At 64.1% G+C, this 24,029-nt stretch overlaps 1 protein-coding gene and 1 long non-coding RNA gene across 9 annotated transcripts in view; one reads left to right on the plus strand and one right to left on the minus strand.

Moving 5' to 3' along the window:
• Nucleotides 1-24,029, plus strand: part of ARHGEF10L (Rho guanine nucleotide exchange factor 10 like) — a 152,931-nt gene that overhangs the window by 76,725 nt on the left and 52,177 nt on the right. For 5 of the 8 annotated variants that reach the window (XM_045859792.1, XM_045859790.1, XM_045859795.1 and 2 more), the window contains exons 8-17: nucleotides 7,132-7,240; nucleotides 9,659-9,765; nucleotides 12,039-12,116; nucleotides 12,999-13,178; nucleotides 14,204-14,320; nucleotides 15,596-15,688; nucleotides 16,366-16,539; nucleotides 20,322-20,467; nucleotides 22,054-22,068; nucleotides 22,300-22,481. In XM_045859792.1, the coding sequence (XP_045715748.1) occupies nucleotides 7,132-7,240; nucleotides 9,659-9,765; nucleotides 12,039-12,116; nucleotides 12,999-13,178; nucleotides 14,204-14,320; nucleotides 15,596-15,688; nucleotides 16,366-16,539; nucleotides 20,322-20,467; nucleotides 22,054-22,068; nucleotides 22,300-22,481 (1,201 nt within the window). Of the gene's footprint in view, nucleotides 1-7,131; nucleotides 7,241-8,693; nucleotides 8,881-9,658; nucleotides 9,766-12,038; nucleotides 12,117-12,998; nucleotides 13,179-14,203; nucleotides 14,321-15,595; nucleotides 15,689-16,365; nucleotides 16,540-20,321; nucleotides 20,468-22,053; nucleotides 22,069-22,299; nucleotides 22,482-24,029 lie in introns of those variants that run through there. The other 3 variants (XM_045859798.1, XM_045859797.1, XM_045859799.1) reach the window with 3 other exon arrangements.
• On the minus strand, nucleotides 2,768-4,073 carry LOC123832221. The gene is made up of 3 exons (XR_006788017.1): nucleotides 3,988-4,073; nucleotides 3,660-3,769; nucleotides 2,768-3,333 (listed from the first exon to the last, which is right to left on the minus strand). It is a non-coding gene; the product is annotated as an uncharacterized LOC123832221 (long non-coding RNA).

Raw genomic sequence — 24,029 nt, forward strand, 5'->3', positions numbered from 1 at the left:
AGCCTCCAGAAGGCAGATTCTGTCTCTGCTGAGATTAGGGGTCTAATGGGAGCAGCTTCTTACAGGCAGGCCCTGACTGACCAGAGGGGACTGGCTCCCCCCTGGGCTCCTGTTGAAAAGACACAAACAGGCAGATGAGCGCCACCTGTTGGCCAGCCCTGCCCGAAAGCGGGGCAGGGACAAGGCAGGGGATCCCAGATGGGGCTGGGATTACTGGGGCCTCCTGTTCTTCCTAAGTGTGGGGATCCCCTCCGGGAGAGGAGTGCTAGCCCAAGAGTCTTCAGGCAGCCTTTCCTCAGATCAGGAAGGGCTCCCCGAGTCCTCGGGAAGCCGGGGAGCTGAGCAGGTCTCTCCTGAACCCTGGTCCTCTCGTGGCGGGGCCTCCGTGGGCGGGGCCTCCGAAGATGGCCTTGACATTGTGCTAGCAAAAATGTTACTGTCTTTGATATCTACTGTGTCCCCAGTCCGTATCTTAGGGTATGGGCTGGGGTGCACGGGCGCAGAAAGACCCAGCCAGGCTTGGGGAGCCTTTGCGGTCTTGGAAGGGATACTGAAAATGAACTAGTTTGTCAGAAATGGAGGCACACGCCTCCCCGTAGACATGAGCCCCTGTACCTATGGCTGCCTGTCTGACTCGGGTCGGACCCGGTGGGGCCGGTCAGAGGAGGGGTCTAAGGGAGCGGAGCTGGGAGTGGGGGTGCAGACGCCAGAGGGGACGGAAAGGTGTCCTGGGCTGAAGGAATGGCCCAGGCGGAAGCCCAGGAAGGGGCTGTCCCTGCTCTGTCCTCAGAAAGGGGCAGCTTGCACTGCTTTAGGAGACAAAGGGGGCTTCAGTTATGAACCCCCTGTGTCCCCTGGGCAGCCTCTGTGTAGGAGGGCAGGGTGGGTAGGTCCAAGCCCTCCAAGCCCTGCCCTGGGTCGTGGGAGCAAGCAGACGCGATGCCTGGGCCAGCCCTTATTCTCCACCTCTGGTTGTCCCTCCTGAACCCCCACAGCCACTTTCCCAGCCCCTGCCTTCTTGCTGGGGACGGGGAGGGCACCACGGGGCCCTCTAGTGGTGGCCCTCAGACATGCACGGGCATCGGAGGCACGTGGTAGCTGGCTGAAATGGCAGATGCCCGGGTCTCCCTCCCCTCGGGGACTCTGGTTCAGGGTTTAGGTGTGGCAGGGCCATCTGCCTGTTAACCAGAGCTCTGCCTGCAGGGGATGCTGGGGGCCCACGGACCACTCTGAGAATGCTGGGCTGGTCCCCCTCCCCCGGGGGGCCTCTGACTGTTGCCTTGAGCTCAGTCCATCACACCCAGAGGCTGGGGCTCTGGATTCTCCCCCAACAGATAAACAACGGGGCAGAGTTCTTGGCATTTCTAACCACTTTTTCTGTGGCTGTGGGAAAGGCCCTCCTGCTCCCTGAACTGCAGGCTCCCAGGGGCCCTCCCTCCGGCACCCATGCACCTCTGTCTGGGATCCCCCACCCCCCGCCCCCCCGCTGTCCCACACAAGCTCTGCCTGCAGTGCTGTGCCCCCCTGAGCTTCTTGGGACGCGCCTGCTCCTGCGCCTGTCACGGCAGGGGCTGCGTGTTTCGGGGCCACTGCTGCTCGGCTCTACGTTGTGTGGCTGTGAGCCCCTGGGCGGCAGAGACCTGGGGAAGCATTTTGTCCTGTCCTTGGAGACCGAGTGGGGGCCTGGGACCCTGCCCGGCTGCAAGAGGACTGGTGGGTCCCTCCTTCAAGGGTCTTAAGGGGCCAGCTCTCAGGGGGTGGATTTTTGCTAATGGAAGTAACAGAGGGGTCTGTAGAGGGAGCTCCTTGGAAGCCGCCCACCCAGTGTGAGCGGGAGCCCCATCCTCTTACGTTAGTGAGCACCTGCTGGCTGCCACCCCGTGGTCAGTGGCAGTTACTTTTTTTCCCAATTGTGGAATGGGCTGCCTTCCAGAAGTTCGCTGTGGAATGAGCTTTTGCACTTTCCCATGGTGACCTCTTTGTAAGCAAGGTCACCGGGATCCAGCTGCTCAGGGCAGAAGAGCCAGTTCTGACCCCAGGCTTGTTGGCTGCCCTGCTCTGGTCTGGCCAGCTCTGCAGACGACTCCCGCTGCTGGTTCTTTGGACCTGAGAGAGGTGGAGGGCATCGGATGGCCCAGGTGGGCTTCCCAATTTTACCGTGTCAGTCTCATTTACGGATGAAACAGGATGCAGGACATGGTTCATACTCCTCAGTTTTGGGGGTCACTGAGTACCTCAGTGTAGTATCTCTGCCCCGTTATTTCTTTGTGTAACAATCACAAACCTTTGCCTAGCGTGGTCCCAGTTACAAAGCAGCTTCATTTAGTTTTCCTAATACTCCAGAGTGGGGGGTATTATTGGTGTTAAGAGTCTCATTTTGTTCATCAGAGAAATGAGCGACAGAAGCTCAGAGAGGTTAGGTGATGTGGTTAGGGTCACACAGCCAGTCAGTGGCAGAGCCACACCTCATCATGTATGAATTGAAAGAAAATGCCTTTTCCACCCACCCATCCATCCACCCACTCGCCCACCCATCCATCCACCCATCCACCCATCCATCCACCCACCCATCCGCCCATCCATCCACCCACCCATCCATCCATCCACCCACCCACCCACCCATCCATCCACCCACCCATCCACCCACCCACCCACCCATCCACTCACCCACCCACCCATCCATCCACCCACCCATCCATCCACCCACCCACCCATCCCTTCAACAGATACGGAGCACTCATTTGCATAAGATAGTATGGTGGTAGCTCTGGGCTTTATGTGTATCATCCATTTCATCTTCTCAAGAGCGCCGTGGAGCAGGTGGCCTCATGGCCAGTCCGCCGGTGGGGAAGCTGTAACTCAGACAGGTGAAGAGACTTTTCCAGCTGCCAGCAGGGAGTGGCGATTTGAAGGCGGGCTCGCCTGCCTTCAGAGGTCGTACCCTTGATTTCTCTGCTCGCCTGCTCCTCTGGACGACCCACCTGTCCTGGCCTTCAGTGCGCTTCACGAAACACCACTGTTGCTTATACGCTTCATGCATGCGAATGCCTACCTGTTCGTCTGTCCATCTACCCATCTTTCTAGGTGGCATGTGAGCCGCTCACCCGTCCATCCTTCCATCCAGCTGTCCACTTCTCCCGCCCACCTGCCCTCTGTCTCTCTGCCCTCCCTCCAGTGGTGTGCTAGAGCCAGCTTGTCCTGGCCCGCAGGAACCCCAGAACCAGTTGTGTGCATCTCTTGCCAACTCCACATCCGGTTCTCCAGGCTGGCCGCTTGGAATCGGTCAGGTGGGAGCGTTTGAACTGTGGGCATGCCCCAGAGCGGAGCTGTTTCCTGGAGGACGGGTTGTCAAAGATCTGTCAGCACGGCACTGTCTCTCTCCACCCACCAGTCCACGCGTCCCTTTATGTTTTTCATTCATTTCATTGTCGTCCATCCTTCCATCCCTTTGCTCTGTTACACAGCCACCTAACTACGTGTGTCCATGTATGCATCTGTCCATGTATCTCTCCATCCACCCATCCATGCACCTGTCCGTCTACCCACCTGTCTCTGTTCTCTACCCGCCCAGCCACCCTCCGCCCATCTGCCCATCTTTCTGTGCATTCACCTGCGCCTCCGTTTATCCCCACGCCCATCCATTCCGCTCATCCACCCACCTGCCATCCATCCGTATCACAGAGTTGCCAAGAACCTCTCATGTCACGAGCCCCGGGATGGGGAGATGGCGAAGATGTGGTCCTTGTCCTCCCGGCACTGTGTCCTTTCCCTGAAAGGGGGCCCGGGCTGTTCCCCTCCCACCGCTCCTCTCCAGCGGGGGTGGGGGGCTCCCTGCCGCAGAAGAGGCCCAGCCCAGCTCCCTGACAGGTTGGGGTTGGACGATGCTGGAGCCGTGCCAGGTAGGAGCCTGGCTGGACCACTGCTTGGGCCCTGGTCGTCCCCAGGTCCCCAGTCCCACCTGCCCCGATGGTCCATCCGCCACCTTACCTGAGTCTCCTTTTTCCTCCGTTGTCCTTGTTTTGTCTCCTCCCTGTCCTGCCTGCTCCTCTCACCTGCTGTCCTTCCGCTTGGCCGCTTGGGGGCTCCAGCTTTCTCCAGACCTGACTAGGCTAAAGGAGAGATACGCCAGGACTAAGAGAGACATCTTGGCTTTAAGAGTTGGGGGGAGAGACATGCAGGAGCTGAAGCACAAGTACGATTGTAAGGTATTGTGTGTCTGTCCCTCCCGAGTCCCGGGGCCGCAGAGGGTGGGCCCGCGTCCTGGGCTGCCCCCGAGACCCAGAGCTGGCCCCGCCTCTCACGTCTGTGCTGGAACCGGTGGACGCCTCAGCTGGCTGGTTTCCTTCCACGTCCTCAGCTGCCTCTGTCTCCCTACCCTCGAGTGGAACCTTAGCCATCTATCTACAGGGGTCCCTTGGGTGGGTTTTCAAACTTCGGGCCCTCGGAATCCCCTGGGGTGCTTTGAGACATGCAGATCCCCGAGCTCCACCCCCAGAGAGGCGGATTCTGCAGGTGTGGACCAAGGCCCCCCAAGCTGTGGGCTTAATAACTGTGGAGGATGGGGTTGGGTTACCGTTGGAGAGACGTGGTGGTGACATTGCACGCCCCACCCCCTCCTAGCTGTTCAGGGAGATTCAGGGCACCCCCTCCTCAGACGGGCCTCAGACTCCTGGAGGGTGATGATGCCGACAGCGGTAGCTTGCATTAACTGAGCACCTACCATGTGCCATGGGCCTTGAAGACCCGGAGGCCTGGGTTTGAATCCCTGTCCCACTACTTTCTTGCTGTGTGATCCTCGTGGGTCTCTTGGCCTCTCTGACCTCGGTCTCCTTGCCTGTGAAAGGGGGGCATTAACAGTACCAGCCCCGAGGCGGATGGATGTAGGGGTTCGACAAGCTCAGGTCTGTCAGGCGCTCCGTGCTGCAGGGGGCACCACCCGAGCACCCAGTGGATGGTGGCATTGCTGTCCGTGCGCCTGGCTGTTCTGTCCGCAGGGCGGCCTGGGAGGCGCCGCCTTACTGCTGTCGTTTCGCATTAGCAAGGGAGCACAGTGAGGGTCACGCCGGCTGTCGGCAGCAGTGCGGGGCTTCAGACCCGGGCTCCTGCGGGTCAGAGTGAATTCCCCGGCCTGCGGCAGTGACCTTTTCATGAGAACCCAGGGCCTCCCCCGGAGGAGGAGGAGAAGAGGTACCTCACAGTTCGAAGGGCCCTTTTAGACATCCCCTTAGGGGCCTGGGGCCCGGGGCCGGGGGGCAGGGCAGGCTGAACTTCTCAGGAAGCCGAAGCCCAGAGGGGAGCCGGGAACACGTGAAGGACAAGAGCCCAGGACCAGGGTGCCTTTCCTGACCTTGGCCTCCACACGGGGAAGATGGATGGGGGTGGCAGGTTCACTCAGGGACGCCTTTGGGGCGTTCCCCTGTTCTTTTCTGGCCCGTGAACATGCCAACAGACGCCTGAGGTGTTCCCCCAAAGACCGCTTCAGCGGCGGCTAGGACAGCGCCCCCGACGGCTTTCTGCCGGGACAGGAACCAGGCCCCTGCACAGAGGTTTCCCATCTGGGGGGGGTGTGTGTGCGACCCCCCCCCAGAAGAGGATAAGCATCTTTGTGCTGTGATGGTGTCAGCATCCGTCCCTCTCATTAGTTCTCAAAGGCGTTTATGACCCTCCCCGCCCAAAAGGCCGGGAACTGCCACTCTGGAGTCGTCCCTGTAGGTGTGGGGAGGGGCTGGGGCCTTCCCTGCCCCTCTGTCGGCTGTTTCTAGGAAGTCGGCTGGTTCCTGAAAAGCCGCCGCCCTGCACCCCGCCCGGGCCTCGGCACCCACCGGGTTTGCAGCAAGACCTCCTCTCCCGGACTTGCACGAAGGTCCCCACCCGTTATGCAGCGGGTGTTTGCAGGAAGGCGATAGAGCAGAGACTAGGGACCCCCCCCCCCCCCACCAAAGGAGTGCTCCCTACCTTCAGCAGAGAGCTGTAGGAAGGAGAGGGTTTTCCTAAAGCCACACTGTCTGTTGCGAAAGCCATGTGGTTATTTAAACTGAAGTTAATGACAATGGACCGTGTTCAGGCCTTTAGGTCCTCAGCGGCAGCAGCCACTCTTCTGGTGTCCGATAGTTGCATCCAGCCAGCGGCCGCCGTGTCGGGTGGCCTGAGGGCCGGCGTTTCCGTCCTCCTGGGGACTTCCCTCCCGCGGCGCTGGCTGCGCGCTGGGGAGGATGCCAAGGCTGGGCGGGGTGCTGAGGGGACCAAAGAATGAGCGAGGGGACAGCAGCTCTGCCTGCAGGCCCGGGGCTCCTCCTGCACCCAGGGTGCCCGCTCCCCCCCACCCCCGGGCACGCCTCCTCCCGTGCCCCGAGTTCTGCTTAGCTTGCTGTGCCTGTGTCTGCGGGGCCCTCCCCGCCCAGGGGAAGCTCTGCCCGGCTCTGTGGCAACTTCAGTCTCCTCTCCTTTCCCGGACAGCGGCTCAGTAAGGAACCTGGCTGTTTGGGGGCGGGGGAGTGCGAGGGACAGGCTTCCTCACTCGGGTTTGGCAGATGGGGTGGCGGTGCGTGCGCCCACCCCCTTTTAGCTGCCCCTTAAGTAACCAGCGACACTGGTGCAGCTCAGCTTGGTGTTCCGTGGGCCTTCCCAGGCCCTGGGAAGTCTCGTCCTCACAGACGCTGATGAGTCTCAGTGAGAAACTGAGGCTCCCTGAGGCTGAGGCTCGTCCGGAGTCCCGTGGCCGGGGAGTGGCGGAGCTGGGATTTGAACCCAGGCTAGGACTCCAGGCCTCGAGCCTTTCCCCTGCGGGGGCACCTTCTCCTTAGTTTTTTGGGAGTAAGTGCTGTGTAGTTTGTCCCAAAGGGGAAGCATCGAGTTAGGACCCCCCCCCCCTTGCCCGTGAAGAGGGTCCTCCCGGGGAGACAGACCCCCTGGGCGCAGATGCCCCTTCTCACTTGTCGCAGGAGCCCTCAGGGTTGTACCACGGTGCTGTCCCTCCCCGTCTCTGCTGCCACCCCTGTGGGAGGGATGGGCCCTGGGGGCTCGACGCCCGTGGCCCCGGCCTGGAGGCCTGGGCGGGGGTGGTCGCCCTTGGTGGCCGGCATCCCAGGGCCTCCCTCGGCTTCTCTGATGAGTCCCTCTGCCCCCGCCCAGATGACCCAGTTCATGAAGGCCGCCAAGAGCGGGACGAAGGACGGGCTGGAGAAGACGCGGATCGCCGTCCTGCGAAAAGTGTCCTTTCTGCACAGGAAAGACGTCCTCGGTGAGGCGCTGCGGGCCGGGCTGGCCGGAGGGCTGGTCTCCGGTCCTCGGACAGAGGGACCCGTGGGCGCGGTCACTGGTGTCGGCTCCTCCGGCGGTTGCGCTTGGCGACTGAGCCCCAAGTGGCCGGCCACTGTCTCAGCCTATTTCCTTCTTCTTTGGGAGGCGTGGCCTCCCCCTGCAGCATCCCTACCCTTGCCCTCGGCCGTGGCCTTGCGGCTGGCCTCCGGCCTCCCACACTGGCGTTCTCCGCCGGCCTCGTCTTTGAGGGCTGCTGGTTCATTCCTGCCTTGACCCCTCCGCCCGTCTTTCTGCCAGCCAGTATTAACTGAACACCTGCTAAGTGCCGTGCCCCACGCTGGGTGCAGGGATGCCAAGATGCATTGAGCAGCATCTCCCCCAGGGGCTCCTGGCCCAGTGGAGGAGACAGGCATGTAGACAGGACACGCCAATGCTGGTGACAGGCGGCATGGGGGCGTGATGGCGTGGTGTGGAGGAGATGGGTGTGCAGTGAGGAGGTGGAAGGCGGGGGGAGGGCTGCGAGCAGGACGAGGGGGGACAGGAGCGAGCACGCGCAAAGGCCGGGAGGCGGTAGGAGACGTCAAGAAATGACTTTTGTGACGGCTCCCAGTTACCGAACATTTATGGGGTGTCAGGCACTCCTCAGAGCTTTGCCGCTCCTCCCTTAATGCGTACGACCACCAGACAGCTGCCTGGGCCCGTTCCCATTCAGAGATGAGGGGACAGGCACAGAGTGGGTCGGTGACCGGCCTGGGGACCCACGGGCATGAAAGGGACTCGGGGGGCCCTTCCTCTGGCTGCTGTGCCGGAAGGAGTGCGAGGTCGGGGCTGGGTCAGGTGTTCAAGCCAGGGAGAACTTCGAGGCTCAGTGCCCTCTTGAAAAGTTACGTATTTGACCCTCCCTGTGTCCTGGTTTCCTCATCCGGACGGCGGGCTGGTGTGGCTCTGTCTCGGGGCTGGGGGGAGGGCGGCCGAGGCAGTGCGTGGAGAGAGCCTGGTGCAGCCCCCAGCTCCTGTGTGGCCAGCGTTATCCTCGGTGGGCTGACCCTCGGTGGGGGCGTCTGGTGCCAGGACGGAATCTTGCTGTCCTGGGTTCAGATCCCAGCTTTCCAGCCTCCCGGCTGTGTGACCCTGAGCAGTTAATCCCACCGCTGTATTCACTGGATGGGGGAGCCTGTGGGGGACCCACGGCCCCTGATGAGGAGGGGAACAGACCCAGGGGTCATTCCAGATGCAGTGCAGAGGCATGGGGAAAGGGCAGGGTGGCCAGGCGGGCTGGCTGGGAGCTGTTCCCGGTCATTCTCCCCACCCCCAGGCCGGCCAGGCGGCCGGCGGGCTGTCCCCAGGCCCTCCCCACTCGACCCGTTAGCCCAGAGCCTTTCCTGAAGTGACCCTCCCACCAGAGGGGTTATTAATAGCCGTGGCAGGGCTCGAATCACCAGCCAAGAATGCTGCCCAGTGGCTCTTGGGGGAAGAGGAAGCCGCAGGGCCGGTGGCTGGGGTGGGCGCGGAGCGATGCCCCGGGGACCATGTGGGCCAGGCAGGAGGGCCCTCCCCACGGCCACCCCCGCGCGGTCGTTCGCTGTCCCTCCTCCTCCTCCTCCTCGGTCTCCTGCTCAGGTAAGGGCCCGCCCGGGCGTCCCTGTTCCCACGGCCCCCGGGATCACGACCACTTCCTCTTTCTTCCCAGCTTCCCCACAGCACCCGCTTCCTGCCGCCCCAGGGGGGGCCGCCGCCCCGGGGTTTCAGAGCCGAGCGCGGCCGGGGTCCCGTCTCCCGGTGCCTGCGTCTCTTGCAGGGACGGGGCCGCCGAGGCCAGCCTCCCAGACCCCTGCGCCCTGCCTGGCCGCCCCCCTTTCTGTCTGCCTGAGCCTCTGGCCCCTCGTGCCCTCCGTCAGAGGCCCGCCCCCACTCGTGCCCGTGTGCCCCGAGGATGCCAGCTGAACTTTCCCCTTTCGAGTGTTTGCGTAGTTTTGGAAAAGGTGCAAACACGAAGGCAAACAGCTCGTTCTTTCGGAGGCTTTCTTCCCCCGTTTTAGGTCAGCCAGGAGAGGACTATTTTTAGTGCCCAGCGACGGGCACTCAGGCGGCCTGGCCCTTGCCCGGCCGGCGCGGGTGGGTCTGGGCCGGGGCAGGGACTCGGGCGGAGCGGATCCCGAGAGCCAGGCCGCACCGCACAGTGTTTGGTGTCCCTCCCTCCCTTGCTCACGTTTACTTAGGGACGGGCTGCTGCGGCAGAACGTGGCTGTGGACGCAGTGACGGGCTCTGACCCCGTGTGTGGCCCCAGGCGTTGCTCAGCCCCCGGACCCTGGGCTGGGGCGGTTCCCAGCTCCTGGGGTCCGAGCAGAGTGTGTTGTCCTTGTCAGGCACGTGTCACCGGCATATCTGATTTTCCAGGTGACTCGGAGGAGGAGGACATGGGGCTCCTGGAGGTCAGCGTTACGGACATCAAGCCCCCGGCCCCGGAGCTGGGCCCCATGCCAGATGGCCTGAGCCCTCAGCAGGTCTGTGGGAGGGACTGGGGGGGTGGGGGTCTGTAGGGGACGGCCTGGTTGGGGTCCCAGCCTGTTACCTGGGGCCATAAGCTCTGCATCTTGAAGGGGAAGTGATGATCGAGGGCTCTTGGCAGAACCCCAGCTGGGGCCTCCTGGGGCCTCCTCTTACCTGGCCGCACAGACTTCTCGAACCGGGCCTGTGGGCTCCATGCCGTTGTCCTGGGCCATGGGGCCCCACCTCTGGAGCTTTGCCTCCCACGCCCCTGGCAACCAGAGCAGCTCCGACTCAGCTGCTTCCAACGAAGGGACTGCAATTAAAAAAGGGCTGAGAAGCACCGAACTAATCCAACTCAGAGAGGGCTCTGGAGGCGAGCGAGGTGCCCAGCCCCACTCTCTGCCCGCCTGTCGTCAAGCTGGGGCGTCAGAGTCCCCGAGGGCTTCCGCTCGGAGCTGGGGCTCCTCGGGCGATGTCTCCCTCCTCCCAGCATCGCACGAGACGGGCGGCCTTGCTCTGGGACTGTGGCTGGTCCCGTTTGGTTCCCTCCCCATCTGGGTTTTCCCAGCCACGAAGCAGGGTGAGAGATGCCCGCTTTCCTCTGGTTGTGAGGACACTGAGCAGGCCGTGGTAGGGGCACCAAGCTCGGTGAAGGGGGTTGTCATGCTTTTTCGGGAGCAGGAAATCCCAATGGGTGGCCTCCTGTAGAAATCAGGGAGCTGTGGCCACACCTCGCACCTTGGGACTCTTCCTTCATCCCTGTTTCTGGCCCGGCCCCTGAACGGCAGTGAGAGGCGGATGCCCCCGCCCCGCCCACTGTGGCAAGGCCCGTCCGAGCCGCTGGAGCTGCGTGGGACCCCGGCCTCCAGCTCACGGCCCGGGCTCCGCTGCCGGGCCTTGGCCGGTCTCCCCACTCAGGGGCCTTTGCCTTTCCTGGATCAGGCCAGATCAGTTGCTCTGGGTCGGTGGCTTTCAGCCTCGGTGATTTTGTGTCCCAGGGGACATCTGGCAACGTCTGGTGGCATCTTTGGTTGTCCCAACTGAGAGACGCTGCCGGATTCCAGGGGATGAGGGCCCAGGACGCTGGGAAACACCTCGCAGCACGCAGGACGGCCCACGGCCCAGTCACCTGGCCTCAAATGCCAGCGTGCCGAGGTCGAGAACTCTGCTCGGGGGGCAGCGTGGGCACCAGGGGGTTAATGACCGTGTACCCACCCGTGGCACAGCTGGAAGGGCAGTGGCCTGGCCTGTCACACAGTTGTGGGGCTGTGCGGGCCTCAGTCAGGCCTGGGCCACCGCAGGCTGGGCAGCGGGAAGAGGTGAGAGGGGGCGCTGGAGGCGGGAGGGAGGTGGCGGAGGGCCGCAGGGAAGGTGGCGGTGGGTGACGGTGGGTGCCTGGAATCACGCTCTCGGGATGGCTGTGGGGACACAGTGAGGGTCAGTCACCATCCCAGCTCTGGACCCAGGTGAACAGGCTCCCCATGGGCCACCTCTCACATATGTGCTCTGCCCTGGCTTTGCTCCGTAACAGAATCATCTAGAAGGCTTTGACAGCCCCGACACCCAGGTGGTACCAACTCAATCAGACTGTGTGGAGGCGGGGCCAGGTGACAATGTTGTTAAAGATGCCCCCGTGATTCCAGTGGGCAGCAACATTTGTGCCCCCTCCCCCGCACCTGGTATCCGGGTGACAGGGGTGCAGGTCACACGTGCTTGACCTGGTGCTGCTCGGGCTTCGCCTGGCAGGCCTCGGATTCGAGGGGAGGAGAGGTGGGGGTGGGGCGGGGGAAGAGGAGGGGCTGGGACCGTGCTCGGTGGGGTGCGGGGCAGCCCGTCACGTGGTGGGAGGGGGTCGGCTAAGGATCGGCTCCACACGTGGTGGGAGCTGGGATTTCGGTTTCGTCTAAGAAAGACTTTTCTCCTGGGGTTGTTCAGAGATAGAGGAGGCCACCGCCCCACTGCGGGAGAGGCCGTGATGCCCCCATCCCTGGACGTGTGTGAGCCGAGGCCGGGACTCCTGCCCCGGTGCCCCCTGCCCCATGCTGCAGTGGGGAGCAGGGGTGTCTCTGGGGTGGGCAGGGGCCCTGGAAGGAAATGCCGGCCCCCCAGGCCCCAGGGGTCCCACGAGTGGGCTCTGTGGGGGGCAGGTCCCTTCCGGCCCTCAGCCGTCGGCTCCTCTGGGTGTTGCGACTCCTCTTCCCGCCACCCGGGGCTCGGCATCCCCAGCAGGTGCTGGCTGGGTGCCGTGGCTGGCGCAGGCGCTGACCGCGTTCTCTGGCCCGAGCAGGTGGTCCGGAGACACATCCTGGGCTCCATCGTGCAGAGTGAGGGCAGCTACGTGGAGTCTTTGAAGCGGGTGCTCCAGGTACGGCCCCGGGCCCCCGGGTAAAGGGCAGGGAGGGCCCCGCGGGGACACTTCACCGGGAGTGTTTGGGGACCGTGGGCAGTTTTAAGGGGACGGGGCCCCTGGTGTTCACAGGAGGACTGTGTTTTTGGAAGCAAAGGTGGGGTTCTGTGGAATGAGGGCTGTTCCGGAGGGGCCAGGGCAGGAAAGGGGCCGTATCTTCCTCGCCAGCCCGGGAGGCCCCTGGGACAGGGCGGTGTCTTCCCGTCATCTTGGAGCACCCCAAGGTGGGGAGTAGGGTGCACCCCCCCCTCCCCATCAGATACCCAGGGTTGCTGGATGGTCACACGACTAGATGAAGGCCTATCCAGCTGGTCTGTCCTTCGAGTTTCTGAGAGATGAACCCGCTGGGACACCGTGGGCCGGCAGGGGAGGGAACGGCCGGGGTGGGAAGCTGCAGCGGGGAGCTCCAACCTCAGGCAGGGGCGACGAAAACATCCTGTGTTTCGGACAAAGCTGGTTGGAGCTTGCAGCTCCAGGTCTGGGGGGGCCGAGGGGGTGCCTGCTGGGACATCCCCCCACTGCTCCGTCAGAGCCCAGCTCGGCTAGCCCGGCCCTGGCGCCGACTCCGCGGAGCTCCTCAGGGGCAGGCGTCTTCCTCCCAACCCAGCCTCACACATGAGTCACGGGGGTGGGCGGGGGGTGGGCACAGAAGGGCCAGGGGGTTACGTGCAGGGAGGTCCTCCCAGAAGACAGGCGAATGAGGACGAGGGACACATGTCCCCCTCTACGAAGGCCCACCCACGGCCCGCCGAGCTCTCTCGGGCCTCGGTCAGGGTGGGCGAGGGCCTGCGGTCCGGCCGTGCGGCGCTCACCCCTGCCCGCCCCTGCCCGCCCCGGCAGGATTACCGCAACCCGCTGATGGAGATGGAGCCCAAGGTGCTGAGCGTCCGCAAGTGCCAGGCGGTGTTCTTCCGTGTGAAGGAGATCCTGCACTGCCACTCCATGTTCCGGATCGCCCTGTCCTCCCGCGTGGCCGAGTGGGACTCCACCGAGAAGATCGGGGACCTCTTCGTGGCTTCGGTGCGTGTCCCCAGACGCTCCTGCCCTGGTCCGCCAAGGGGAGAACCACCGCCTGCCGGATCTTGAGGTCATTGGGGCCAGCCTCTGGCCTCTGCCCGGTCACCTCGTCCAAGTTGGGGGGTGGTCTGAGGGTGGCAGGGCCTGAATCAGCCGTGTGGTCCAAGCTGGGGGTGGCACCTCCCAGTGCCCAGCGTGCCCTTGGAGATGTGTGTGGATGTGGTGCTGGTGACCTCCAGGTGACCACCGTGGGCGGCCACCGGCAGTCTGCAGCTCCCCTGCCCAGCACGCCCGGGGTGGCCGCCGTGTGCGATGCTCAAACAGACCGTGTCTCGGCCCCCGAGGCTGCCCCAGGGCGCCGGCTCCTAAGCAGTGCACCGGCTCATGCTCCCGGAGGCCTGGCCCGGCCCCAGCCGTTGTGCCACGTCCGGCAGCTCCAGGGCCCTCTCAGGCCCATGTCCCCTCTGTGGAATGAGGGGTGCATGCACTGGTGGTTTTTCCAACTGAAATCTGTGGGCCCCGGAGAGATTCACGGAGCCAAGGAGGGTGATGTTGGTAGACCCCTGCTCCGGTCTGTTTTCGGTGACTGGGTGGGTTCTGCCGAGAGAAGACCTGAGCTCTCAGCAGAGCCGACGCCCTGGCCAGTGCATCCAGTGGGCTTGGGGACAGGAGCCCCGTCCCTGATGCAGGAGGGCCTGGGGCATTTCCTTTCCTGGGCCTGGTGAGGAAATGCATATAGAACAGGGGTGTCCCGCCTGTACCCCCTTCACCTGTGGGCCAGGGCTGCCGTGCCGGGGCAGGGGGAGCGCCCAGTTTTCCTTGTCACCACCTCCTCCTCCTCCCTGCAGCCTCTCTGAGTCCAGTTTCCTCCCCCGGGGGGGTGGTGACCCATGTCCTGACCCCAGGAGCGTTGAGGCCCCACGGGGTGTGCTGCCAGAGCGGCTGTGGTGCAGTGAGTGAGGGTGGGGGGTGCGGAGCCCCCCGCGCATTGACGTGACCCTCCCTGGCCACACGCACGCCTGTTTCAGTTCTCGAAGTCCATGGTGCTAGATGTGTACAGCGACTACGTGAACAACTTCACCAACGCCATGTCCATCATCAAGAAGGCCTGCCTCACCAAGCCCGCGTTCCTCGAGTTCCTCAAGGTGGGCCTGGCGGCGGCCTGGGGCCCCTCTCAGCGGGGTGCAGGCCGTGGTGGGGCAGGAGGGCTGCTCGGGGGAGAGGGGGGATTTTAGCCCAGTTTCAGGTACCGCATCGCTTTGGCCTGGGCACCTCCTCTTTCCTTCGGGGCACCCCCAGCCTCACGGGGAGATGGTGGGTTCCTCCCGCCCCCCACAGGAGGGTGATAAGGGGTTACAGTGTCAGCAGCCTCGTGGGAGCCTGGGCTTTGCCGGGTGGAAGGGGAGGCCCACCGTGTCTCTCGGGTGGGTCTCCAGGTGTAGCTCAGGGTGTCTTTGGGATGTCCCTTTTCCTGATTTGTAAGAGGACGAGGAGAATTTCTCAAAGGGTTATCTTGGGGCTCATGTGGGTGATTAGAGGTGAAAGGACCAAAGGCCTTATGTAGCTGTGGCCAGACTCCCCCTGATCTACCTGGGTGCACAATCAGGCGAATCGTGTGGAGACCCTACCTTGCAGGAAGCATGTGCCTAGTAGAGGGTGCAGGTGGGCCAGGAGCCGGGGCCTCAGCAGAGGAAGCCACTGCCCCACTCCAAGAGGGCATCTGACATGGGTCCTGGGGGGGGATGGTGATGTTGTAACAGATGGGGGTGGGGAAGGGGGATAACAGGTGCAGAGGTGGTGGGGCAAAGGTCAGGGGCAGGAGGATGGGGTCAGGGGAATCTGGTTGGACCCTGGGAGTGCTGGGTGCCTTCTGGGGCGTCCTAGGAGGGAGCACCTGGAGGCAGCTGCATCCCGTGTGGGTGGTTCTGGACCTGCAGGACCTTGTGTTTCGGGCAGTGGGAGCAGCTGCAGAGGTCTGGGCCGGGGCAGGTGGAAGCGGGGGCCAGTGGGGAGGCCGAGGGAGCAGCCTGGCTCGCCAGGGATGAGGGCCAGGGTCTAGGTGACAGGTGTGTGGACGAAGTGGTGGAAACAGATGCGAGAAGCAGGACAGTGAGACCCCTGTGCCCACCCCTCAGCCTGGCCTGGGCCCGGCTGCTTTAGCTTAACGTGGAGAGACCTTACCCGGGCTGCTCCAGTCTCCCCAGGGTGAGAGGGGCCGTGTGGGGACCCCCGTGGTGGCAGGGAGCCCCGGCGGCAGGACCAGAGACCCTCCCCTCCCCCGGCTCTTCTCTCAGGCCCGAGGCTGAGCAGAGTCCTGGGCCCGGGGAGAGGAGCCCCGGCCGGCCGGGCGGCGTCTGCACCCCCGGCGCCGGGGCCTCGCTGCGGAGGGCCAGCGAGTGACCCCGCCTGGTCTCCAACAGCGGCGGCAGGTGTGCAGCCCCGACCGCGTCACGCTCTACGGGCTGATGGTGAAGCCCATCCAGAGGTTCCCGCAGTTCATCCTCCTGCTTCAGGTACCCCCCGGGGGCCCGACAGCCAGCGGCCTGCAGGGTGGTTCGAGCCTTGTGGGGAGGGGCTTCTCATGCCTGATCTGCAGCCGGTGTGTCCGCTGTGGACTGTGGGCGGGGCCCTGCCTGCGCCCCTGCCCCCCTCTTTCTTTGCTCCTGGACTGGAGCCGGTCAGACTGGGCAGTGTATTTTCCACTTCCCCGGGGTGGGAGTCTGGGTGGCTGGTGGTGGGTGAGCCCAGGATTTGGGAAGGACATGAAGACATGTGGAATCCCGGGGCCTGTGGGTGCCAGGCAGGGAGGAGGTGCTCAGCGAATGAGCAGACCTGGGCCACCTCAGGCTTCTCGGGGAGCATGAGGCCCCCCGCCTCACTGCAGGGCCCCCAGAGCTTAGGGCACCTCTGTCGGGGGTGAGCCCTGCCTCCTCAGCTGGGAAGGAGGCCGGCCAGCCTCGGGAGTGGGCTGTCAGCATACCACTGATCGGTGACGCAGGGACTGGTCCACACGTTGATTTCATTTTTTCGCTCTGTGTCGCGTGCCACCCGTCCTGTCCTGGCTGCAAGCGGGGCCTTTCAGACCCGGTCCCCGCAGCGGGTGTGGAGGCTGAGGCTGCGACCCCAGCCAGACGGCGGAGGGCCTGCCGGGCTGCGGGTCCTCAGCTCCGGTTTCCTCTGGGCCCTGCAGGACATGCTGAAGAACACCCCCAGGGGCCACCCGGACAGGCTCTCGCTGCAGCTGGCCCTCACGGAGCTGGAGACGCTGGCTGAGAAGCTCAACGAGCAGAAGCGGCTGGCCGACCAGGTGGCGGAGATCCAGCAGCTGACCAAGAGCGTCAGCGACCGCAGCAGCCTCAACAAGGTGCATGCCCTTCTTACCTGTGCTGCGGCCTTCATCACCTGTCTCTCTGCCTCCTGCCTGGTGGCCGCCACTAGGGGGCGGTGTTCGAGGAGGGAGGGGCTTCCTTGCTTCTGCCTGAGCCCACGGACCTTACCTGGGGGATTAGTCTCAACTGAACCCCCGCATTTACTACTGTTCACGTTACTCTGGAGGAAAGCTTGTTTTGCTCATCCAGGTAATCGCCAGTAAAGGTATCGGAAGTGATAGCCCAGAACCGTGCTTATCTGAGTGGGCCCTGGAGTCAGAGTTGGGGTTCGAGTCCGGATGTTGCCACTGGTGTTCACTGTGTGGCCTCAGGGGAACCGTGCAATCTCTCTGAACCTCCCTCCCTGGCTCCCACTGAAAGGAGAAATCAAGGGCGCCTGACCCCGAGGGGCAAATGGCAAAGCCGCAGGCCCCGGAGTCCTCAGTATAAGGTGGCCGTTGTCATTATCTGTGTTATTTTTAAAGAAGAAAGATGATAAATCCATGCTGTGTTTTGAGGTTGCAACTAAGGAATATTCTACCCCCCCAAATCTTGAAAAACGTTCGCATGAACCCGTAGACCCTTCTGCTGATGCAACACAAAGCCTGGGCCCTGGCCGGGTGGCTCAGCTGGTTGGAGGGTGGTCCCGTACACCACAAGGCTGAAGTTTGGTCCTGCACCTAGATTTGCACCCCGGGGCCCGCCTCCTTTCACTCACTGGAGGGCGGTGGTCTGTGCAGGTGGTCCAGGGCGAGGCGACCCTGCCCCACGAGCGAGCGCGCGGGTCGTCCAGGGAAGGGGCGTCGTGTGGGCTCATTCAGAACCTTCCGGAGGGAAACCTGGGTGTCTTCTGGCTCTGTGGGCGCAAAAGCAGAACTCGGGCCAGTGACGAAGGCCAGTGAGAGGTCAGCCACGTGAGTGGCATTTTCTGATGGCACAGGAAGCGTTGCCAGGGAGACAGCAGCCCTTTCCGTGGGGACCGCAGTTCACAGTACGTGATGCTGTCTGGCCCGCGTTGCCAATTTTTGGTCGTTACCGCAGCCTGCGGAGCCAGGCAGGCACAGGGCAGCCTGCAGGGTCCCTTGCGATTCTCAGCTTCAGGGGTCCAACATCTCACCACTCTCCCGCCTCAGGCCACACCCAGGCCGCACATGTGTTCCGGGGCCCACACAGTAGTTTTTAAGAAAATGGAATAGCTGCCAGCATTGGAAAATGCAGAGATGTCACGTAAAATTCGGACCTGTGGATCCTCTCAGAGGATGTGAAGAGCTGGCCGGCTGGCCCACCTGCCTACGCGGGCACCTGAGCGCAGTTGCCCAGCCGCCCCCCCCCCCCCGCAGTATCTTCCCAGCGAGGCTGCCTGTGGCATCCCATGGGCATCGGGGTTTGCTCTGTCTGTTCCCGGAGGGAAGTGATGGGGAAGGATGGGGCAGAAGGCAGAGCCTCCTCCTGGGGGGATGTCCGAATCCCCCCCTTCTCCTGGGGGGAGCACTCAAGGTGGGAGCAGAGGCTCAGGGTCGTCCCTCGCCCCCTCCCCGCTCCAGGCAGAATGCCCTCAGCTAGTAACACACAAGACTTCTATTTTGAAACATCTCTCAAGAAAAAGACTTCAGCTTGGCCATGGCCACCTGTGCAGGCATTTAATGGTCCTTGCACTTGGGAGTGTCTTCCTCTGTCCTCTCTTTTAGCTCCTTTTCTGTAACCAGGAGACTTTCTCCTGTCTCTGCTCACACACCTGTGCAGCTGCAGTGGGAACAGGTGATCGGGAGAAGGAAGGCCTTCTCCATGGACAGCACTGGCTCTGGGAAGAGCCGTCTGTCCCCCGTGGGGACTGTGGCCGGAAGGAGTGGCCGTCACTGGCTGCAGGCGGGGAAAAGAACTGAAGGCTGTGCCTGTTTCTCCACCTGTCCAGTGGGGGGCGTGCTCGTACGTGTGGATGTGGTGAGGAGTAGGTGGGTGTTGGCCGCCACTGGGCCTTCCCCCTGCCAGAGCCCCCTGGGCAGCTGCAGCCAGCCCTGAGACCAGGCCAGTGATTGAGCTCCTGCCGTCCCCCGCCCAGCGGACGGTGGAAGTGAAACTGGGTGTGCCCCAAGCGGAACCTTGCAGCTCTTTCAAAATGTGCCTGCTCAGGACCCTCCCGGGGGGTGTTTGTGCAATATCCGAGTTTTTTTTTTTCTTCTTTTTTTAAAATCTGCCGAAGGAGCAGGGAGATGGTTTCCAGAAGCCCAGGGACTTTCCTCTTCCAAGTTCTGGGTCACGGCACACTTGGCAGTCTTCCACGGGGCCCGGTCTTTCGAGTCCCAGTCGTGTGTTCGTGAGCAGGTGGTCAGCTTATTGGCAGAAGTAGTAGGACGGAGGAGCTTGGCGCTAGCAGGGGGAGCCCAGGGGACCCCGAGTCTTCTCGTATGAGGAGCAGTGGGGTCCTTCCGGGACCCCTGTGGCCCAGCCAGGAGCTGGGGGGACGGCGCACGTGGCCTGGCTTCATCCAGGCCGGGTCTCGACAAGTCACTGCACCTCTGGAGTCTCGGTTTCCCCCTCTGGGGACGGGGTGGCCTCGGGACTGCTGAGCCAGAGAAACCAGGGGGGGATATTCGGTGCCAGGCACAGTGACGTGCGCACTGTGGGGATTTGTGCCGCCTGGACTTCTGTGTTGACGTGACTCACACGGGTCTTCAGAGGCTGACACGGCATTCTTTCCAGGAGAGGTTCTGGGGTGCTCTGTCTTTTTCCCAGGGAGGGTGGAGAGGAAGGGGAGGATAACACTGGCCCTGAGTCACGGGTGTTAGGGATGAATTTTGCTGACAGCCATCCCCCACCCCTAAACATCCCCGCTAGTAAAAAGGTGTTTCCCCAGAGGGGCCCCGGGTTGGGGGGCCATCCCTGTGCTGGAAGGGGGTCCTTGGTGTCTAGCTTGGAGGGCCTTGGCTGCCTCCGAGGGTTTCCTCGCTGACCAGCGGGTCTGCCCGACCCCGCCGGGAGCCCTTCCGAGGGGTGAGACCTGCTGAGGCAGTTCGGCAGCTCAGGGCACAGGGACGGGTCCGCCTTCCAGGCCAGGCGTCAACCGGCGTGAGGCCGCACTTCCTCACGGTGAGCTCTGTCTCGGGCAGCAAGAGCGGGGACAGCTGTGGTCTGCGCGGTGGCCCCCGTGTGCCACATGCTGGGTCAGCTCCTGGGCTGGGCCAGCTGCTCTGCCGCACAGGACCCGCGCTCAGAGGGCCCCACCCTGGGTCGAAAGCTCTGCTGTCGCTGTCTTGCAATTTGTAACAACTTTTGACCGAGGGCCGAGTTTCACCTTGCCCCGGGGGGTGGCGAGTTACGGGGCCAGGTCTGCCCCTGCATCAATGACCCTGGTGCCCTGAGCTGTGGACGTCGTCGCCCCACTTGTCTGGTGAAGTGTGGAGACCTGCCAGACGGCGTCACAGCTGGTGCTCGGGGAGCCGGGGCGGGGGCACGTCTGTGACTCGGGAGCCTGAGTCCCTGGCAGGGCTGGTCACGCAGGCTTGCCGTAGGGATGGGCTGCCAGTGACCGGCTCGCCTGAGAAGGGTAGGCGCTGGCTGCTGGGCAGGGCGGGCGGTCAGGGGACCCAGCGTGTGTGTGGCCCTCCCAGTGCCTCCGTCTCCCCAGGGGTGGAGGCCGTGGCCCTGCCTTATCCCACCTCTGCCAGCCTCGGTCTCCCTGTAGCTGCAGAATTCTGGGCCTTTGGCACGCGGATGTCTGGGTGACAGCCTGCGGGCTCCTTGGTGTTGACCTTGACCTTGCTCTGTGTCCCTCCCCCAGCTGTTGACCTCGGGCCAGAGGCAGCTGCTCCTCTGTGAGACGCTGACGGAGACCGTCTACGGCGACCGCGGGCAGCTGATCAAGTCCAAGGAGCGCAGGGTCTTCCTGCTCAATGACATGCTGGTGTGTGCCAACATCAACTTCAAGTGAGTGGGCCTGGGCCGTCACCCCTCCTCGGGGACCCTTTTCTGTCCTGTCCCCAGTCCCTGGCCTGGCCTCTCTGGGCCGGGGTCTCAATGAACTCCGTCTGTGTGATGTACCGGCTTTCTCTCCCGTCCCTCCCGGCCTGCTCTGGCCCAGGTCCCCAGAGCTCGGAAACACCTGGAGAGGTCCCTGGCGGCCACCGCCAGCCCCGGGCAAACAGCTGTCCTCTGTGCAGTGCGGTCTGTCCGGGGACTCGGGAGTCTCCTGACTTTTAACCGCTTTGAAATGCAAGAGGTGGTTCCTCGCGTCCCGCCGGAATCGCAGCTGCTGCAGTTCACACAGCCTCCCTCAGGCTGCGTCTCCGCGTCTCCCAGCAGGGCCCTTACCTCTCTCCCCATGGCCCAGGGCGTCTTCCTCCGCGGGAGCCGGGTTCTGGCAGGGGGTCGTAGGAATGCCCAGAGCCGGGCTGCCGGGCCGCCAGGCTGTGCCCGAGACAGCGGGAGCCCTGCATGGGGTGGAGGGGATTCTGCAGACCAGAGCCGCACCCGGCCTCCAGGAATCCTCCGTTCCACTCACACGGAGAGTTCACGCGAAGACAGAGACATTGACTTTGCTGGAAGATGTGAGGAGCCCCCACGGCCCGGGGCCGCCGAGGCCTGGAGCTGGGTCACACGTCCCCTCTAACGGGGCTCGCGCCGCGCTGTTCTCCACCGTCCCCATCGGCGGGCACACTTGCCCGCATCCCTTGCTTGGCCGTGGGCCCTTCCCAGCCGGGCTTCTGCCCACCTGTGCGGGGAGATCTCAGCCTCGGTCTCTAGCGGCACTTTTAAAAAACCCAACGAAGCAGCAGCATGGCCACCGCGACCCAGGTCTGGGAGGGAAAGCAGTCACCCGCGGGCGAACGCCCATCCCAGCCCGACTCCCGCCCCGGCCTGGAGCACGTGTGGGGTCAGGGCACCTGCGAGCCCGGTGTGGTCCCCACACCCGGAGTGGGCTGAGCGTTCCTGCCCGCCCCCAGGACCGGGGCGCGGTGCAGAGCTGGGGATCATCTGTGGTTGTGGGTCCTGGGCCCCAGAAGGGGGACAGGCAGGGCTGTTTGGGGACTGGGACACTGTTAGTCCGTCAAATATTTATTGGGCCCCTACTTTGTGCCCGTTCACGGGTCTGGACAAGACCTGGACAGCCCTGCTGGGGCCTCCCTCCCACAGGGTGATTTTTAGGTCCCATTAGTGTCCTGGGCACCACGTGGACCCACACCCTCTCTGCCTGCCCGGCATGACGTGGGAGCGGGATGGGGATGCCGCCGGCCCACTTTGGGGGTCCGTGTGGGTATTTGGGGGTGAGTCGTGTGACCTGTCTGAGCAGCAGTGTCCTCGTCCAGAATAGCACAAGACACAAGCCTCCCAGCAGAGCCCTTGTGGGGACAGGTGACAGAAAGCCCGTGCCCAGCCCAGGAAGCAGGCCCTCGGTGTGGGCCTCTCCGCCCACCCCGGCCCCTCCCGGTGGCCAGCCCCCAGCAGTCTCCTCCCCGTAGAAACGACTCAGTAACAGTGACGGGCCTTTCCCTCCTTCTTGTCTTTTTCCTCAGGCCTGCCACCCACAGGTAGGGGCTCGGGGGGCATGTGATGGGGCATGGGCTGGGGCTGGGCCCCGGGTGCCTGGTGCTTCTGCCTCGCCGACAGCTCCCCGTGCCGCCTGGCTTGGCTTTGGCCTGAGCTGCGGTGCTTGGGCTGTGAGGCTCCTGGCCGAGCTGGTGTGCTGGGGGGCGCGCTCGGGGTCGGTCCCGGGGCCGGGTGCCGCCGCCTCACGGGCCTCGCTCTGTCTGTGCTGGCAGGGGCCAGCTGGAGATCAGCAGCCTGGTGCCCCTGGGGCCCAAGTACGTGGTGAAGTGGAACACGGCGCTGCCGCAGGTGCAGGTGGTGGAGGCCGGCCAGGAGGGCGGCTCCTACGACAAGGACAACGTGCTCATCCAGCACGCTGGCGCCAAGAAGGCCTCTGCCTCGGGCCAGGCCCAGAGTGAGTACCTGCCCAGCTGCTGCCCGGGGAGCATCCGCCCGGGCTCCAGTGCCCGTCTGGGGCCCCTGGGCCAGGGGGCGGCTTGGTCCAGGGGCTCTTGCTGGTTGGCAGCCCCATGCTGTGTGTGAACTCTCACCCACGGGTGCACAGGCACTTCCTGCAGCCACGCCCCTGCCCACCCCAGCCCCACGTGCCCTTGTGCCCCCACTTGTGCACGTACAGGCGGTGACCTTGGGGCCAGAAAGTGTGACTTCTAGTCCCTGCCCCGCCATTGCCGCCTCCCTGGGGCACGTGTGCAGGTGTCGCCTCCTCTCTGTGCTTCAGTCTGCCCCTCCGGACAGTGAGGGTCCCCGTGACGCTCACCCTCCCCCCGCCCCTCAGGGACCAGGCTCAGGGCTGCCTGGCCCTGCCTGGCTCCGCCTTCCCCTGTCCCGGCCATCCCCTCAGACTCTTTGGGACACGAGCAGAATGACCCCTCGGGCGTGACGCTCGGTGGCCTCTCTCTCTGTCGGGGACTTCTCTCCCTCTGCACGATGGCTGAGGTCAGCGTGGTCGGCGGCGGTCCGGCTGCTGTCCTGCCCTCCATCCTTGTCCCTTTGCTGCCCATCCTGTACCCGTCCCCAGAGCCGACTCTGCGAAATGCCGGTCGGGTCTGTGTGTGTCCCAGCGGCCTCCCCGGGTCTCAGGGTGAGTTCCCGGTTCCCGGTCCTAACTCAGGCCATGTGTCCCTCCTGGAGGCGCCCATGGCCCTTCCTCAGCCCACTCTGCCCCTTTGACCCCCGGGCATGGCCACACCGGCCTCGGGGTTCCTGGGTCCGGGAGCCCCCTCCTGCCCCAGGGCCTTCTCCTGCCTTTGCCCTTTTCCCCGCTGAGCAAGCTCCTGCCGCCTTGTTTTTGTCCACTCGCCCTTGCTCATCCTGGTTCAGGGGCCCCTTCCCGTGGAAGCCTTTTCCAATTCTGGACCAGGCCCCACCCCTCCCCACCCCCACCGGTGCTCTCAAGGCCACGTTTGCCCCTCAGCGGCGGGTGTGACTGCGGCCCTGCCCGAGGCCGGTTTGAGGCGGTGCGGATGATGTTTGTTGAATGAATGAAGGGCGTCCAGGTGCAGGGCCGGCAGAGAAGAGTGGTCGGCTGGCTGGGAGGGGCTCGGCCGCACTACCTCTCCCCAGCGCCCGGCTGCTCTCAGTCTCTGAATGGGGCGGGGGGGGGGGGGGCTCTGGTTGTCACCTGACCCTGGAGGTTGCCTCATGGGGCTGTTGGCAGTTCTGGAAATGGAGGGTGATTGCATCACCCTTGCCCTTGGGGGGCCGGGCCAGACAGCTGCGCCCACATCCGGATGCGGCATCTTCTCCCCAGGTCTGTGCGGCTCCAAGGGCTGCCGGTCCCCAGAAGCCTCACTGGTCGGGGGGCGGGGCGGGTGGGGACCTTGGCTCTGCCTCCCGCCCAGGCTCTCCTCCACGCCCCCCCCCCCCTCCGCACTCTGCCCTCACCCTGGGACCCTCCCTCGGGGACCCTCCATCAGTGACAGTTTGTCTGTGGCCGCATTCC

This window comes from Phyllostomus hastatus, unplaced genomic scaffold (assembly GCF_019186645.2).
Source record: "Phyllostomus hastatus isolate PE091 unplaced genomic scaffold, TTU_PhHast_1.1 phas_scaffold_182, whole genome shotgun sequence".
NCBI lineage: Eukaryota > Metazoa > Chordata > Mammalia > Chiroptera > Phyllostomidae > Phyllostomus > Phyllostomus hastatus.